Below are 17,798 nucleotides of genomic sequence, written 5' to 3'. Positions count from 1 at the left end.
ACAAGGGTAGCAAAAATTCCCTTACATATAAGGGAAAGAAAACTACAATATATGGTGACTGTAACAACATCAGCAGATCAGACTGTCTCATCACCTTTTACATCCCACACTTCTTTCTCAGAAGTATGGCAACGAACACTGAGAAAAGATACAAATGATCTGATAATTCAATCAGCTATTTGCGGAAGCGTGCACATTCAGCACAGAAGTACAGAGTGAGCAAGTCAAAGATTTATTTGTTATATTTCACAGAGCAGATAATAACCAAAAGCAGTTATACAAATTCAAATTACTTAATGCCACATAATGGCATTTCTTTAACACATATTACTGCCTTACAAACTTTACTTCATAGAAATAGTTTAACTAATCCTAGCAGTGAAAAGACATATGATGCTATATAGGAAACAAATACAAAGTATTTGTTTGAAGAGCTAAGATTTAAGTTATAATGCCATACATTAAAATAATCATAGGAAAAGCATCAGAGAGAGGAAAAAAAATGGGAAGTGATATCCCAAATGGAGAAGAGCTGCAACACTGAGTCAGCTGACTCAACGGTTTACTATCATTGTAACCACTTACATCACCAAAAATGTAAAAAGAACATTTTTCAAAGCAGACAGATGATTTCAGAACCTTGTTACAGTCACTTTTTACCTACGCAAGTCCAGAAAATGTTAATTAGCATCCCGAGAGGCTGAGATCCTTTGAGAACATTTTATATTTTAATTAAATTAAATTCAAAGCCTTCTCATTAACTATATATCTTTAAAAATCTTTGCTGTAAGGTCATTAATATCCTTATTTAACTTGATGCTATCATGCACAGTAGTTGTTTCACTCAGCTTCTTTTCAAGTGTAAGACCGCTATTTTCAGGCTCGCTGTGCACAACTGCAATTCCTCCCTACAACTGGAAGCTAAGAAGATTGTTCCCACATGTCAGTGCCAGCCAGTCCACAAGGACTTTTATTTACTAAAGCCTTAAGGCTACGCAGCTTAGCTACCATGGCTTACTATGGTAAAGCTGTGAAATACCAAATCTGCTTCAGATAGACAGCTTTTGCCACACATGCATTGTCCTTTGCTTGTCTAAATGAAACAGTACTTTTATGTCTAGGTTTTTATATTGCCCAGTTTAAAAACTGAAAAAGCCTCTTTAACAGAACACAAAAAATGGATGCCACAGAACTGGAATTTCATTAAGTTCACAACACCAGCTAGCTGAAGGTACACCAAGTAATGACAGAATCAAATTATTCAGGAGAAAACAAGTGCTGCTTCTTCTTTTGCAGGAAAAAGATCTGTAAATACCTTTTACATACAACAGCGACAAATCTTTCAAAAGTTCTTGCAGTCTGCATTACTTGATGACTTTTAAGTGTGAAAAATGCTAGAGAAAGGCAAAATGTTACTTAATTACACTATATTATTACTTGGTACAATGTAAGTTTATAGTTTCTTTTGTTCGCCTTAGTTGATCTTATTTAGAGGCTTCTGTAAGTATTAGCAGGTCAACTGTGAAAACACTGATCTTTCACAAACTTGCTTTCATTTTCCACTATGCTATCAAGGACTAGAACTTTTTTTCCTTCTAAAAGATTTTTTAAAAATTAAAACCCAAAGTATAAGGAAAATATTATTCAGAATCCTACCAAAAAAAGAATCAAAAAGCCATCTGAGGTCTATGGTCAATATGAGCCCCTCTCAAGATTTCTGGAACACCAAAACTGCAGAACCTTCCCTATTTTGCATAGGGCATATCTCCTCTTTTATTAATCTCTGCTTTTGCTGAGAGCATGATTTTTCCTCTGCAGAGGTAGAGGGCAGGCTGAGAATATATCTTTGCACGTACAGCAGCCTTGATTAAAGAGCAATACTGGGTGTTAGCTATGAAAAGAACTCTGATATCTATGTCAGGAAGAGCAAATCTCTTCACTGAAGAAGGTCTCCAAACTGAATCAGTGACAAAAAAAAAATAACTGTCTTTAGCCTTAGTTCCAGCAGAGAGCCTGAACTGCCCCACATTATACCCTGAATTACATTCTTACCCACCAATATAAAAAATATACACTGGTACAGCCTAGAAGTAAATGTCTACATCGTCCCTACCTTTGCATAGCAAACTGCTATCCAGATGTTCCCCACGCAAGGCTCAACCTCACGAATGATCTGGTATCTTCTTTCATTTTTACCCTGAGATAGCAGACACAAAACACCAGCCAGCCATTGCCCTGTCCCCCTTTCCCCTGTACAGCCACTAGAGCTGCTGGGCTTTGCCCTTAACGCCTTATCCACCAAGCCATCAACCCCCACCTCCCTTCAGTCCGCCGACTTAATAACTCACTGTCCTTGAAGCGGCTCTAGTCCTTTCTCCCTGGCTGTCCCGTAAGCACAAAAAAACTCCCTGCAAAAATATGCAAAGCCAGTTCAGTAACTTCCTCAAACTTCACTATAGCGATATATACAAAATATTTATTTACAGTTTTGAAGCGAGGGGTTATGTCTAATAGTTATTATGATAATTATAACATCTACAGTTGTTTTGTGTTCTTGTTGTTTATGTTGCACCCATCTGGTGAAATTTCAACACTTTTGAGAAGGATTTTTCTTTGCATGCTTTATGTACTGTGCCAGTACACTAGGATCCTAACTGGGGCCTTTAGGCTCTGTTACAATATAAGCAATAATCAAAGAATACAAAGAGTCATTTCTGAAGCAATCATATCAAAGTGCCAGAGATCCTCTCAAAATCTCTCCAGTCAGGGCAAAGGTTTTAAATTAGTAGCTAACAGTACTCATATTTTTCTAATAATTTCCATCCACTAGAATCAAGCTTAATTGAAGCTTAATTTCTCTTATTACAGTAACTTTTGCTCCATTAAAAAAGCTCATTAAATCTAATTGAATATTGCTTTAAATGGCAACAAGGTAATCCTCTGTAAATCTAAGAATTGGGAAAAAAGTAAACACTTATTTATCATTTTAATTAAAGAAAATGGATGAAAATGAGAAGTGTTTTGACAGTAAAATAAATCTAATGTTTATTAAACTATTTCTTCAAACAACTTGCATAAAATCTTTACACATTGAGTATACAGCCCTTATCTTTGTTCTTTCATCTTTCCCATTTCTTTTCATCTGTGTTTTCCTGTCGCTGAGCAGTATTTTCTACAGGCCCCACAAATGGAACACTCTACTCTTCCAGTCATTTTTTCCTTAGGCAACAATTTCATTTCAAATTTTTATTAAAAGAAAAATAATAGTGTTCCAAAAAAGGCATAAAGTTTAAAGCTATTATCAAGAACACATTCAATCTGAAAAAAATCAATAAACCATCTTCCTGTGGATGAATGAATGCTAGTATATAACTTATACATAGCAGAAAATATACATCTCTGGGGGAGTGTTATCTGTATGCATTTGTCCATTCATATGAAAAAGCTTCATTTGTAAAACCAAAGAATGATTCAGGTTGGAAGGAGTCTCAGGAGGTCTCTAGTCCAACCTCCAGCACAAAACAGGGTCACACTGAATTCAGACCACGTCTTTCAGGGCTTTGAACAGTCAGGTCTTGAAAACCTCTAAGGATGGAGATTCCACAGCCTCCCTGGGCCTCTGCTCCAGGGCTTAATTATCTTTGCTCTCCTTATACCCAGTCTCTCTTGTTTCAACTTCTGCCTGTTGTACCTCAACCTCCCACCACGCACCACTGAAGAGCCTGGGTGCATCTTGATAACCTCCTTGCAGATACTGGTAACAGCAATGTTAACATATTCAATTATTATGAAAATTATCTGCCCAAAGTATTAATTTATCTTTGCTGTATCCTAGAATAGTTTTCTTTGCAAGGTATGGCTTTAACAACACTAGAATATATTAAGATATGTTATTATCACTACCAAAATCAAACTGCTACTTCTTGTAAGGCCTCACGACTAGATCAATTCAAAAGACAAAGCTTTCTACACCAATTTCAACAAACCAGTTTTCAGTAGATATAAAATTATGTACACTGGCTTTTAAAACTATTATTGGATCACTAATGTAATATCATAAATAATATCTTTATAATAAGAAAGATAAACATTTTGAACACCTCCTAAATACTTGTCCTATAGGGGCAATGTTCATATAATTAGACAAACAAAAGGAAAGGTTATGTTTTCTACAGGAGTGGACCAGACAGCAAATAAAATAGCAAAATAAAATAGCTGTTGACTGATGCTCTCTGACTAGTGATATTAGCATCGTTGGAAATCACCAGCATATGGTGTATCCATTTTCAATTTTAGTATATTTTGAATAAACTTATTATTATTACTACAAACCTTCAAGGAACAAGAGGCAATTGGTTGAAAAATGATGTAATTTTAATGATCTCAAATAATGGCAGAGTATTCTTTTCAGTGGCTACACTGAAAGCAAATTTTATTAATCTTAGCACATTGACCATTTTAAAAAGAGTCAAGACCTAAAAATAAAGCAAGTTTTTCCTATTTCTTTCACATGCCGATTCAGTCCAAGTTACAACACTACCTACCTATTTTGCATGTACAAAAATTATAATTTCAGGCACTGCCTGTTAAATATGACTTGCCATATTCTTAATGTTTTAATTTACTGTTTAAATACATTAGCTTGAGATGATCTGGGAAGGGGGGACAATAAAAAACAATAATCATATGCTTTGAGAAAGTTACGGTTTTTGCCCACAATACTACTTCTGAAACCACTCATACAGTTTTGTCATACCATTACAAAATGACAATTTGGTGACATAATTTGCTATTGTCATCTCTGCTGGAACTTAGTCTAAGCAGTCTGCACAAATAATACAAGACTTTGCCCTAAATTTCATAAAGAAAGGGATGTGTTCATGCCTTCAAGAGATCTATTATTGATTTCTCTCAAGATTGAGGGTAGTTTTTAGTATTAACTTGACATAATGGCTACCAACAGCTCTAATAATTCAGTCAGTCCATCTGCCAGATAACAGCATTAGAACATGACCTGGTACAGTAGTACACGGGAATTTATTCTACACACGTATAGGAAGGGTGCCTTGTCATTACTCTTTCCAGCCACATCTCCGGGGAGGAAGCAAGAGCCTCCACAGGTTTTCTGCACTCTAGAAACTTGGTGAGCAGGAAGCTGACTGAAAGGCCCGTGGAAAGGCTGCTGAACCAGGCACAGGACTGGTGAAGGGGAGTGCTTCTTCCTCGCTCCCTTCCACCTACACACCACATATCCCACAACAGAAAACAAGAAGGGGGATTCACTGCTATTCCAGCTTATTTCCTGGTCTGTTTCTGGAAATCTCCAAATATGTGTAGACCCATGATTCCAACTATACCAAAAGCACAAATTACCATACTGTAGATAACCAAAAGCATTTCCAGTGTATGCTGCAGAATCAAAAACAGCTATGCATGCTTGCTAAATTCCCACTTGCATATCTGTATTTAAAATTATTAACTCATGGTTTATAATATATGGCTTATTGAAATCAAATTTCAAGCAGTTTCAGAAATACTTATAATAATAATTCCATAACATTATTAAAAACTTTATACCTCTTAGCATACCAGAAGTATTAAAATTGCTCAGTCACACTGAGCAATTTTCATTGCTAGCTGGTTTTTGGACCCTCAAAGCCTACTGCCAATAGTCAAACTAAGCACCAACAGAGGATCAGAATTCACAGTCAGACCTGGTTGAATTGCATAAGAGGAGTGAGGCAGCTGGTGTTAGACGTTTCCCAAAGCAGGGTAGCCAAAGCCAGGCAAACTTGTGAAATTTTAACTTCTGTCTCTAGAGATACTTGGGGTTCTCAAGCTATTCTAACGCACTCCTGAACTGAGGGCAATAAATTATCCCATGCACAAAAGACCGCAGGGACAGGTTGCAGTTAAGCCCAACTGCAAGGTGAAGCAAACAAGTAGCAATTAGTGAAGATAACATTTTTGATTTCCACCCCAACTCAGATCCAAAATGGAGCAGGGCAGTTCCTGGGGAGCCACTGTCATTTCGCACTTCTGAGCTGCTCTGAGAGCAGCCTTTCTCTCTCAGCCATGCGAACATTTTTGTACGCCAGTCAATTCTTCCGTCCTCGCTGAGGCAGCTAATAGCAAGTTTACAAACAGTTGAGTAAATGAAGCACTTATAGATCGGCAGTTGTTCAGAAAGCTTCCATATTGCACTTGATTTACTTCAAAGATGCAGGGGAAGCAGAAGCAGGTAGAGGTGGTACCCCTCTGGTTTTCTTTCTAGTGACTTTGATGGAAAAAAGTTTTACTTCACAGTTGCTTTCTGCTTTAACATAGCATTTTGCTAATCTAGATGTTCTTTCAGTTTAACTCCTTGAATTTACTGCCTTGCCACTATGTTCCCCTCTCGTGTCCTGTGCTGTCAGAGGGGCCAACAGAAGTCAAAACTGTGTAAAAAGTGAAACATATTCCATACCTGGGATAAAACTTGACCTGAAACATGCAATGCACTGTCGAGAAAGCTGTGACTTAAGTCACTCTGCATTGGTCAGACTTAGACCAGACACTGCTGATGAGCAGCATAAAGCAAAAGCATCCTTACTCAGCCCCTCCCTGTCCTACTCAAAGGAGAGTAAGTGGTATCCAGGCCTCCAGAACGGGGGTGGGTTGGTTTTGATTTTTTTTTTTTTTGGGGGGGGGGGGTTGTTTGTTTTCTTTAAGCAGTGGGTGATCTCTCCTTTGCACGCAAAGCAAAATTACAGAACAATACACTGGCAGTGCAGCAAAGAGACCACACTGGAATATCTGCCTCGGCCTAATCTGAAACAAGAAAAATCACAAAACAAAAGAAAAATACAATTTTAAAGTAAAACGCTAACCTAGAAAAATACGAATGTCAGAGTAAAATGACTTTAGTTATACCATTATTATTGTAAAATTAAAAACAGATTTACATTTCAAAAGATATTCAATATCAACATTGTAATAGAAAGTAAAATAAAGGGTTTGTGGTTTTGTTCCAATTATTCTGTGCTGTCTGCTTTTATTTGCTCTTTGTGCAGACAAAGAACTGCCAAGAAGTCATTTACAATCATTTTACCGCCCTTCTCTATAAACAGATTTTTTTAAAAGTAAACCAGATTGCAGTAAATATCTACTATAACCACCTTTCCTCTTCATTTTTATTAGGTTTTCAATATTAATACATGTGTATCCAACACCTCAATATTCAGTTACAGTACAGACTTCACGTATCTTTCTAATCCATTAATTTCATTGACAGGACCATGCTCACAATCTACAAAATTTCTTTGTAGACATCTACCTATTTCACAGTTCATTAACATTCAAACAACACAAACACAAAATGGCAGTGTGCTATCTAAAGCAATGGTACAGTAACTAATAAAGTGCTAAAATGCTGGAATTGCTTACGAAATGAATGTTTTGCTCCACTGAGCTACCCAGCCGTAATGAATGTTATTTGCATCAATTTCTGTTTTTCCTGTTGGTAGGAACAATAGTTTTAGCAGTGCCAGTCATTGCTAAAATGTGCTAATATAATCTAAAACTGTACCACCTATCACTATCTGAAGTATACAAATTAGTCTAATTAGTCTTTCTTATTTTTTAAAAATCGCCAATAAGGATCATCTGAGGTGTTTAATTTCTTTCCCACTTAAAAGCAAGCATGAGGTTTCATTTTAAAAGTAAACATCTATGGCTTTTTCACAACAGCAAAAGAAAAATCTCAGTCTAATATTCTTCCTTTTAACAGGATCTCTAAAGAGTACAGTGGCATTTTCAATGTTCTGTAGCTGGAGTGGCCTGACCTTGCTTATTTTTATCTGTCCTCAGGGTTTTTACATCGTTAATAAAGAGAGAATCAAAACAAAGGCTATACACTTTAAGGTAGGAAAAGTTTGCATAGTTTGGCACTACTATTATATATACCCTTAAAATGGAACAAAATGAAATGCACACAGCAGAGGTGGTGAACCTTCGAAGGACCGGTTCCAAACATTTTTCCTACTGGCAATAAACTATTTTCAGACCTCCCAACTCTGGCCACCATGATAGTCATTGCTTTACGGGATTATATCTCTTTGTTGCAGCTGTCAGTGAAAACTTCAAATGATAGCTTTTTAAGTCAAATAAACCTATAAAAATAAGAAACCACTAACATCACTGAAGACAACAGAAATGCAGGGAAAAGCATATCATGCTAAAATCTATACTCAACCTATAAACTGTTGTTTTTATCTCACAACATTTGACAAAGTGCCATTGCATCTGAAATCTGACCCAATTACCATTGTTTGAAGGAAATTAACTATACTCAAAAATATCCAGATGTCCCCTTATTTCTGATGATCTGTTATAATAAATACATGAAAATCAACTATCTTGATAACAGATACACTAGTTAGTCAGGCTTATCAATAGCAGCCAACATTCTACAAAGATTAAGCAAAGAATCATTATATCTCTGTTTACACTTCATTTCTGACCACTGAAACAAACTGTAAGAATGAGCTCAATTGTAAAGAAGTAATATTTTCTGAACTAATTTTGCTGAGACATCATGAAAAGACAAGACTTGGAATGATAATACTTTTTTCTGCTGAATAACAAAATTTGATAGAATTCATCAATAAACAAAGTGAAATTAGTGAACTTCCAAGGATACCTGAACTACAAGAAATTATAACAGATGCCAACAGATTACTTCTAAGCCTCATACCTTATTAGACCTGTCATGCAAGAAACACATGAGCAAGATAGAGGAGTATCAAGCAGAATCACCTTCTGTTGCATAATATGCAGCTGCTGGCTCAAAAAGAAACCTGAAGATAGTCTGCAGAGTACTATTATTAAGCTAAATAATAATAAAAGGCTTATTATGAAGTAACTGAGATGCTGTTGAGGATTTATTGAACTGCTTTAATTACAACAAGGTGATTATAAAGTAATCTTACTGAGGCAGGAAGTTGACACTGCAACTACCAAGACCTTACTCAGCTCAGGATTAGAATTGGCCTTTGATAGTTACATTTCACCTCCAGAGAGCAGCCCTTTAAGTCATGTTATGAGCATGTTTTAGGACAGCATAAAATTCTGCAGCGACAATTAACAAAATCTACCTATTCTGCAAAAATAAGACTCGGATGTGCAGAAAGAGAATGGCTTAATGCAGGCCAAAATGTTATTAACTTTACTCATCTGGGAACTACCAACAATAGCTTGTACAATACAAAATTCCTTCCATAATGATTTCCACCTGCTGGAGGTCTGCCGTTTGCCCTGCATCTCCCTGTAGCTGCTTCCCCATCTGCTGCTGCAAGCCATTGCCCTCCCTTTAGACAAGACCTGAGGCTTGGAAATAGAAGAATCGGGTGCACTAAGGAGACAAAATCTTTTGTCGATTCCAGGTTGCAGAAAACCAAACCTGTTATGTCTACAATCAGCTGGATTCCTCCTACAGAACACCAGGAATTAGCTTAGCTTCAAACCCAGGCCTCAGAGAGTACTGCTGGCAAAGCAGTATTTTTATTCCTCATCCATCTGCACTGGCAGGCCACATGCCTGATCACCATGTAAATGACATTTGCATTTTCAAGTCTAACACAAAGATAGGTCTTGTTTTTAGTATATAATAAGCTCCTCTCCCCTACCACATTTCTCTCTATGCAAAGATTGTATTTTCTGCAGGAAATACATGAGCTTCATTAGAGGAGCTTTTAGGCTTTTTTTCTTTAACGCAGCTCAAAATATACAACAGAAACAAAGCATATAGGACCTCCTTTCATACTTGGAATCACACCCAGACAAACTTAGTCCCTCCAAAATAAAGATTAAAAGGAAATGTAAAAGGTCCTTTTGAGATACAGAATACCTATGAGTACTGAAAAAAGACACTGTTGAGTTATATGAAGTTGATATTTGCGAAATGGTTACCAAAAAGATTCCACATAAAACTGACTGTGGTTATGAGGGGAGTTTGGGGAAGTTTTACTCTAAGACACCATTTTGATTTTTCCTATCTGACTAACACTAGGAACAAGATCGCTCAAAGAGGCCTCAGTTATTGCATCCCATGAGTGAGCTACAACCTCACAAATTAGCCAGGAAACTAAGCCATTGTTTATTATGGGATTAATAATTAATTTTAATATGTTGTCTTCTTGAAGCTTCTATTAAGAGTGTGTTATTGTTGTTTTTGTCTAAATGTTGATAAGCAGCAAGGAATTCTGCCTACAGGAGTAGATGCAGTGATCTACAAATCCCGGCTGCTGTCCAGCTTTTGAGATGCTCACCGCCCCAGCACATTTCTGCAGAATGCCCAAAGTTAACAGGATATTTCTCAGTAAGCTGCATAACCAGTGTGGAAGCTGTAATGTAGCAGTCTGTGAAGAGGAGACTCTTTTGGCAACCACTTTTAACCAGGAAAGCTCCCTAGCATTCAGCAGAGCAGTAAGGAATGTGCCAAAACCCTGAGAATCTTAAAATTATGTAATAATAATACGGCATCATCAGATCACGCATGTCAGCCTTGAAGAATCTTCATTTTATAGTCTGTGAAATTGCTTGGACACGGAGATCTGTCACTCTTTTTTCATGACTGTCAGAGAAAGTAAATATTCTTGCATAGTTATACAACAATTTATGACAAATCCTATGTTTGGTTATATTAGAGTACTTCTTATGGATAGCTGAAGCCAGCTGTAAGACTATCCCAGGAAACAAGACTATATAGCTCAGTATTTTTCAAGGAGCTCCTGATTCCTTCAATATGACTAGTTCAAACTTGGTTTAGGTAGATACCAACAGTTCTCCTTTTCTTCAGTTCATAGAGGATGAACTCCCTTCATCTTAAGGATAAAAAAAGATAGTCCACACTTACCTCCTGCATAACCTACACCAGAAATTTTCATCAGGTTATTTCTGCATAAAGCTCAATAACTTGCATTTATTTAAAGTAAATCTAACAGAAGTGCAAGCAGTTTTGAAGACTTGTAGGGTTATTGAATCATCCATTTCCCTTACTACTGTTTCCATAATTAACTCCCTACCATGAAACTTTATAAAAATCTTTATTATTGCGCATACACTGTTTCAAAACTTCTCAGAGTAATAATTACTGTGTTACAATTACAAACAATAATCATGTTGGCTCCTTACCAACCATTAACACATTAATCCTTTAAGAGTGTTCTCTTAAAAAGAAGGAAAATTTTTCTATGCTTTACAGACAAGCAATTAAGACAGAAGTCTTTGGAAAAAAACAGGCATTAAATTAACGCTGAGAATTCCCAGTCAAAAGGTTTTACCATATTCCCTCTCTCCTTCAACTTCCCCTATGCCATCTTATATGTGAAGGCTTTTTTGTGTGCATGTAGCTAGTCATGTGTAACTTCTGCCTCATCATCTTTCCAAAATGTCTTTTGTAATATACCTCCACATACACACACAAATCTATTTATATTCTTTTATTATATTCATCTCAGCCCCCTTTGCCATTCTGTCTGCAGAAATTTTATTGGGGAGGGAGTTCACTCCACTTAATTTTACTTGCCTAAAGTGTAAGTCAAATTTAATCTAGTTGTCCAAGCTCTTCCACAATCAAAGAAGAGACTGAGGCTTTCAGAGGGTGATTTAGACACCTTATTCTAAGGTGTCTAAAACAGATGGGATGAATGAGAATACTGAGGTACTGAGAGTGCCTGCTCTTTGCCTATGGAAGTAGCTGAGGTAACTAGTTTAAATTGGATACCTGATTAGGTTAAATAACGAATTGAGATCAAATATTGTGAGGATATTTGTGTTTTGTTTGTTTGTTTGTTTTAAAGTCTCTTATATCTGCAACACCCACTGCTTGTCATGAGAATGATTTGAATTATATAGAAATACAGAGTTGACTAAAATAAATAATAAAAATCAGGAGGTGATACCTTCCACTGAGTAGAAATTATACTGTGCATATCTTTCACTAATCCTATACTTACAGCATTTCTGGGTTTTTTGGTTGGCTGATTTTGGGGTTGTTGGTATTTTTGCATCGTAAGCTGGAAGACTCTCATACTATTGGCACAAAGTATTACAATCACTTTTATCACAAACAACATGATATTAGGCAAAAAAAAATGGGTTCATTCACTGCCCTTATAGAGCATTCCTCATATCAAGTCAACCATCTGATTATTCGCACATTAATCTTTCATTTGCTTTCCCCAAGAGGTTAACAATAAGTAGATGCAACACAACTGATTGCTCCTGCACACCAATAGACAATTACAGCTAATTTTAACTTAAATTGCTCATGTAAACAGTTCAAGCTTAATTCCATTGTTTTGCAGGAATTGGGAACAAGAGGAATTGAATCAGAGACCAACTGGTTCTCCATCAGGACTGCACAATCCAGCAGCCCATCATCAAGAGCACTGCAGATTCAGAGGAAGCAGTCAGCTCTGTCCACCTGCCAGCAATAAATATTGTACTGCCTTGAATATGTACTGGGCTCAAAAAAGATTAGGAAATCAAATTATTGGAGAACCACTGGAATTCATCACTATCCTCAGCAGCATGACAGGTAATATAAACTTTGCAAAACAGACATGCACAGCCAAAGATTTAGAATATGTAATCTTTATTACTCAAAAGCTAGACTGCTAGACAGGGATCTGCCAAAGTTGTTGTGTTTTTAAGCCTTGTCTTTATTACAATTTTTTATTGTATATACATGCTGGCTGGTCAATCAGCCCACTAGACAGAAGTTGGAAATCCCAAGATTTCATCTGTATCTTCTTAATGTACATGAGGATAAGACATACAGCACAGAGGGATATTCAGAATCTTAGAAATATTTTTTTTGCTTCCATGAGAATGATGAGCTTAAGCTAACTGTTTTTTCCCCTAAAGTTTTGTTAGCTAGAAATTTGAAGCACACTGTAAGACTCCCATATACCTTAAGTATATAATTCTCTGAATAGAAACTATGTGCACTATATCAGTACTATAACTGAATTTCACAGATATTTTGTTTCTTGAAAAAGGTGCACACATTAAAAATACAAAATGAAAAAGTTATAATACGAATCAATGTAATCAGTATTGTATGCTCCACATTAAAGTTATTAAAACCACAGAAGATTAATTACTGGAAAACATTTTTAACATTGGATTTATGCATTCCATCATATGTGACAACTATCTCAACCATGTATTCCATCACCCATATTTTCAAGATCTGACTTTGTAGGTACATACATAATACTCTAATGTACTGGCCTACTTTAAAGACCATGAAATTACTCATATTTAAAAAAAAAGTCAGTTGCTCTAGAAACAATAATCATAGATTAATATACTGCACCCTTCAACAGAGCCTTTCTAAATACATTCGTAGCTTCACACTTCAGAATCGAAATACGCAGTAAAAAAGAAGCATTAAGCCTGAGCAAACAAAAAGAAAACTTAGTCAACTGGTAGATGAAAAAACAAGGAATGAAATATATGAATAGGAAATAAGGACAACCAGAGCAGTAAAAATCTCCACAATAGATGCACACACATAGGAGGTGGATTACCCTTTTGATCCTAATTACATAATCCTTTGGCCCAGTTCTGATCAATTATCACAACAATCAAGCAAGTCATTAGGGTCCAGCTTCCCCAATTCCCATTGGGGCAATGAGAAACAGGCATCTAAACATTTTCTTAAAATTCAGTAGTAGGTGCTTAAAAAAAATCTATATGGTGTACTACATATATATATTTTATATATACATATATATGTGTGTATATATATACTGTATACTACATGTATATATTTTATATATATGTAGGCATTTAAAGAGTTTAAAACTATTTCATTATTCTTTAACAAATTTGCTTCTACACAGGTTTGTAACATATACATGATCACCTTGATACACACCATTTAACTGACCATGTATATTGCATTTTATGATTAGAAGATACCATACCTCTGTCTGAAGTATGGCAGCTCTCTGTTCTTTGGCAGTAAGTGACTCTTTAAGCACTTCAATGTGTTGCTTGCAATCTGAATTCTGATTGCTAAGGGTTTCAAGCTTAGTCTGTAAGGCAAGAAGTTCTGATTCTTTCTTTGAGAGTTCCTGTTTCAGTTGGTCAATCTGTAACAGCAAAAAAAGGTTAGGTCATTAATTTCATTTCCAATTCATAGTTACACTTGAGATTTAAATGGTGAGAATGACCACAATAGAGTGCAACTAAGACACCTTCTGTAAAATCTGGAGGCAAATTAAGATTCTGACTTTTAATACCCCCAACTTCCATTGAGTTTTGTGTGATTTAAAGTGCCCTGCTTTAAGAATGATTGCTCCTGCTCTTCCAGAAGCTAAAAACAAACTCTTAAAGCCTAGAGCTTATGATTTGGCCTATAAATTCACCACAAAATCCAGTTCAGTTCAGTGGAATTTACCCAGAGTACAACAAGTGGGCAGGACAGAAAATATACACAGGAAAAGTTTTCATACTTATAAATTCATAATACATATAAATTCAACACAATAGTCCACTTCTTTCAACAGTGTAATTCTTGTGACTTAAGCTATAAGTTTTTAGGAGACTGATAAGGAAAAGCAGACATCTTAATAAGGAGAGGAAAACAGAGCAGTGGAACTTTGACTGTACTCTTCCTGCAAATTTGTTGCTGCCCTCCATCCCACCTCCTTTTTTCTCCTCTGGCAGTTCATATGAAATTCTCAGGTATTAGGAAAACCAAGCCAAAGAGATTTAAGAGAAGTCTGGGGAAAATTTTATAAAAAAATTCCACAGAGTGAAAGGTCTGTAAGACAATAAAGAAGTACCCTAAGGGAAATAGCAGAAACCCATTCACTAAAAAGGAGCTTCTGAATTTAAGGTTCATCAGTAAATGTCATGGAATTGTGATTATTCTTTGCCCGCCACAATGCTAAGTGGGAGGGGAGCCCACAGGATGCAAGAGCATTCGGCATGCGAGAGCCTGGTGGATTTAGAATATTTGAAACTGAGCAGCACTACAGAATACACAGAACCATGCTAAAAGATGGTGAATTAGCTGATATGTAAGTATTCTTTTAAAAGTTCTGTGAAATAACACTGGTCCAGATGAGTTCAGCTTTATCATCTCATGAGGATTATTTGAAATAAAATGTCTCAGTAAATCTGCAGATTCAGAGAAACCACACTTAGTTTACATTTGCAAGGTTTTCTTGATCATTGAAAGGCCTAGACATTTTTGTTTAAAATTCAAGTTTCAGTTTTGCAGTGACCAGGGACCAGAGAAGTGCTAGAACAGCTCTTCCCAGTCTGTCACTTCAGTTGCATCCCAACAGTGATTTGGAATACGAGAAATCAAGGAGAGCTAAATGTCTGGGTATTTAAAAATCCCCTGAAAAAAAATCAACAGGTTGATCCTACTTAACCACATCCTAAAGATCCACATACAAAAATATTTCACAAATGCGATACTGGATGGCACAGTTATTGGAAATATTTACTGTTGATTAAACTATTTCTATTCTGTTCTACATTGCAAGCGTTTCTTACAATTTAAATCCAAAAAATCCAAAAACTACAGTCCATATGCACAGCTCAGTATTGTTTCTCTCTATAAATCTCATTATGTTTGTCTAGCTGGTTAAGGTACTTGGCTAGGCACCCTGAGCTACTGTATATAATAAGAACCTATACAGGCTCTAAAAGCAATCACCTTCATAGTCTGAAAGTATAAAAATAAAGAAGGAACATATGAAAAAAACAGATGACAGGAAAATGTAAAAAGTGCAGTAAAGAAACTGCTAGAGAAAATTTTCTCTTGAAAGCAAATCATCATCTTCCATCCCTTGCCAGAACATGTAAGCAAGTATGGAAACTGAGACTAAAATGTATACAAAATGAACAACGGGAAAAATCTGTCTACAAGATATAAAGACAAAAAGTAGATTTGCAGCCAATCTGAATTACATCACGTTTTATACAAGACCCAAGTGAACATCTCAGACACTTAATCTCTCCTTCAAATTCTTCTTGTTTTTTCCTATGACACAACCCACACCCTGAGAAATAATCAGCCAAAAAAATAGCTTCATTTTCATCACAGGTATGTTTTTTGTGTCTTAGAAACAGAATCTGGTCATCAGGATAATGTTCTGACTATGAGATCTGTAAATTGCCAGGAGTTTAAAAACATGTGTTACAGCTCTCAGATTTAAAAGAAAAAAAAAAAAAAAGGAAATATCTGTGTTGAATAACTATGGTTTTGGCTGGTTTTTTATTAAAGTAAATTATAATGGTGAAAATATACTGAAATTTCAATTAAAAAATAAAAAGTATCAAAAATACCCAAGGCATAACAAGAAGCCACAGATTTTTTTTAAAGAAATTTTCATACCTGGGTATATTTGCTTGTTAAAGGTTCTGCATAAGCTAGTACTGCGTGTAAAAAATTAAATACTATCTGCAATAATTTTCTGTGTCATAGCAGACGTGCATACATTTTCCATTTGCTAAATCTTAAGTGGTGTGGAAGGCCAACAGTAATGATTCAGTGAGATCTCCTGATCTCAGTACAAAAGAATATAAAGCCAAGGACACAACCGTCTTGTACTTTGTAAAGAGCACAATGAAGACAACCTACAAATCTGGATATAAGTGCTGGAGTATCCAAGGAACTCTGCGTTTGTCCTCTGAGCCCGACCTTCTCATTATCTCACATATTTCATATGTGTAATTTGTCTGTCACCACGTTTTCAACATTGCCCAATATGATCTTGCTTTACCTCCTTTGCTGAAAACCCTAATTCCTTTGTGTTCCTTCTCAATTTATCATTCTCTGTCACCTTCATAATTTTCAGTTCCTCAGACACTAGTATTTCCAGAAAGCCATTGTCTTTTTTCTTAATTTTTTTTTAATACCAAAATCTTACATGGCATTACTTAGGGTAACTGGGAAAGGAGGGAAAAAATAATAATTAAAAAATAACAATAATCAAAGCTCCTTCCCTGAAGATTGTATAAGTTAAGAATAATAGGCTAAATCTTTAAGGCAGTAATTCCATTAAACAAAGCTATGATTTACACATGCTAAGGATCTAGTCTCATGTGATAAGTGATAACCACTTATTGAAGTGAAGGAATTAAATGAAGGGCAAAGCAAGTGAAAAGTTAAGTGGCTGCAATAAAACAAAGCTCTAGCCATCCCCTGTCTTAACCCGTACTTTAGAATCTACAGTCTGTCCGTGGATTCTGCTGTCGATACCAGTCAAGGTCTAAAATGCTTATCACATTTCCAGACCTATCCGCAAAAAAATGCTGTAGTTCTTATCCTGTGTCTTTGTTGTAGAGGGTCACCTAGAACTTTCACTCTTCCTACAGAGAGTGTGAAAAGTTCTTCCGGATAAACAATAATTACAGAGAGCCTTGTTACAGATCACTTAAGCCTAATCGATTCTTAAATGTCATCTGAACTGTTATTTGCTGAGGTTGTACCGAACTATCACTGGATTTTCACACTCATTCCTGTAGATAGTGTGAGAGCTCTAACACGCAAAGAACTACTTGAATTCTAGAGTGCAAACTTGCAACTGAAAAATGCATGTCTTCCTTTAAATACCTGACTGCTAAGCAAAGAACGAACCCTAGCAGTAGAAAGAAGGCTTGCAAAGCAGAAGTTATTTTTAAAAAGGCGTATGATCCTGTACGTTTTCCTCAGGTCCTTAATAAAGATATTTGAAGGTCTATATCCCTTAGTCATGAGAACTTTAGGACTTGTTTTGACAATTTCT

At 36.1% G+C, this 17,798-nt stretch overlaps 1 protein-coding gene across 1 annotated transcript in view; it reads right to left on the bottom strand.

The window, feature by feature from the left end:
* ERC2 (ELKS/RAB6-interacting/CAST family member 2) overlaps positions 1-17,798 on the bottom strand; it is a 495,023-nt gene that overhangs the window by 333,709 nt on the left and 143,516 nt on the right. The window contains exon 6 of the mRNA XM_067303579.1: positions 13,977-14,144. Coding sequence (XP_067159680.1) covers positions 13,977-14,144 — 168 coding nt within the window. The remainder of the gene's footprint in view (positions 1-13,976; positions 14,145-17,798) is intronic.

Source organism: Apteryx mantelli, chromosome 12 (assembly GCF_036417845.1).
Source record: "Apteryx mantelli isolate bAptMan1 chromosome 12, bAptMan1.hap1, whole genome shotgun sequence".
In the NCBI taxonomy this organism is placed as follows: Eukaryota; Metazoa; Chordata; class Aves; order Apterygiformes; family Apterygidae; genus Apteryx; species Apteryx mantelli.
The sequence above is the reverse complement of the archived record's forward strand: the minus strand, read 5'-3'. Positions and strand labels throughout refer to the sequence as shown.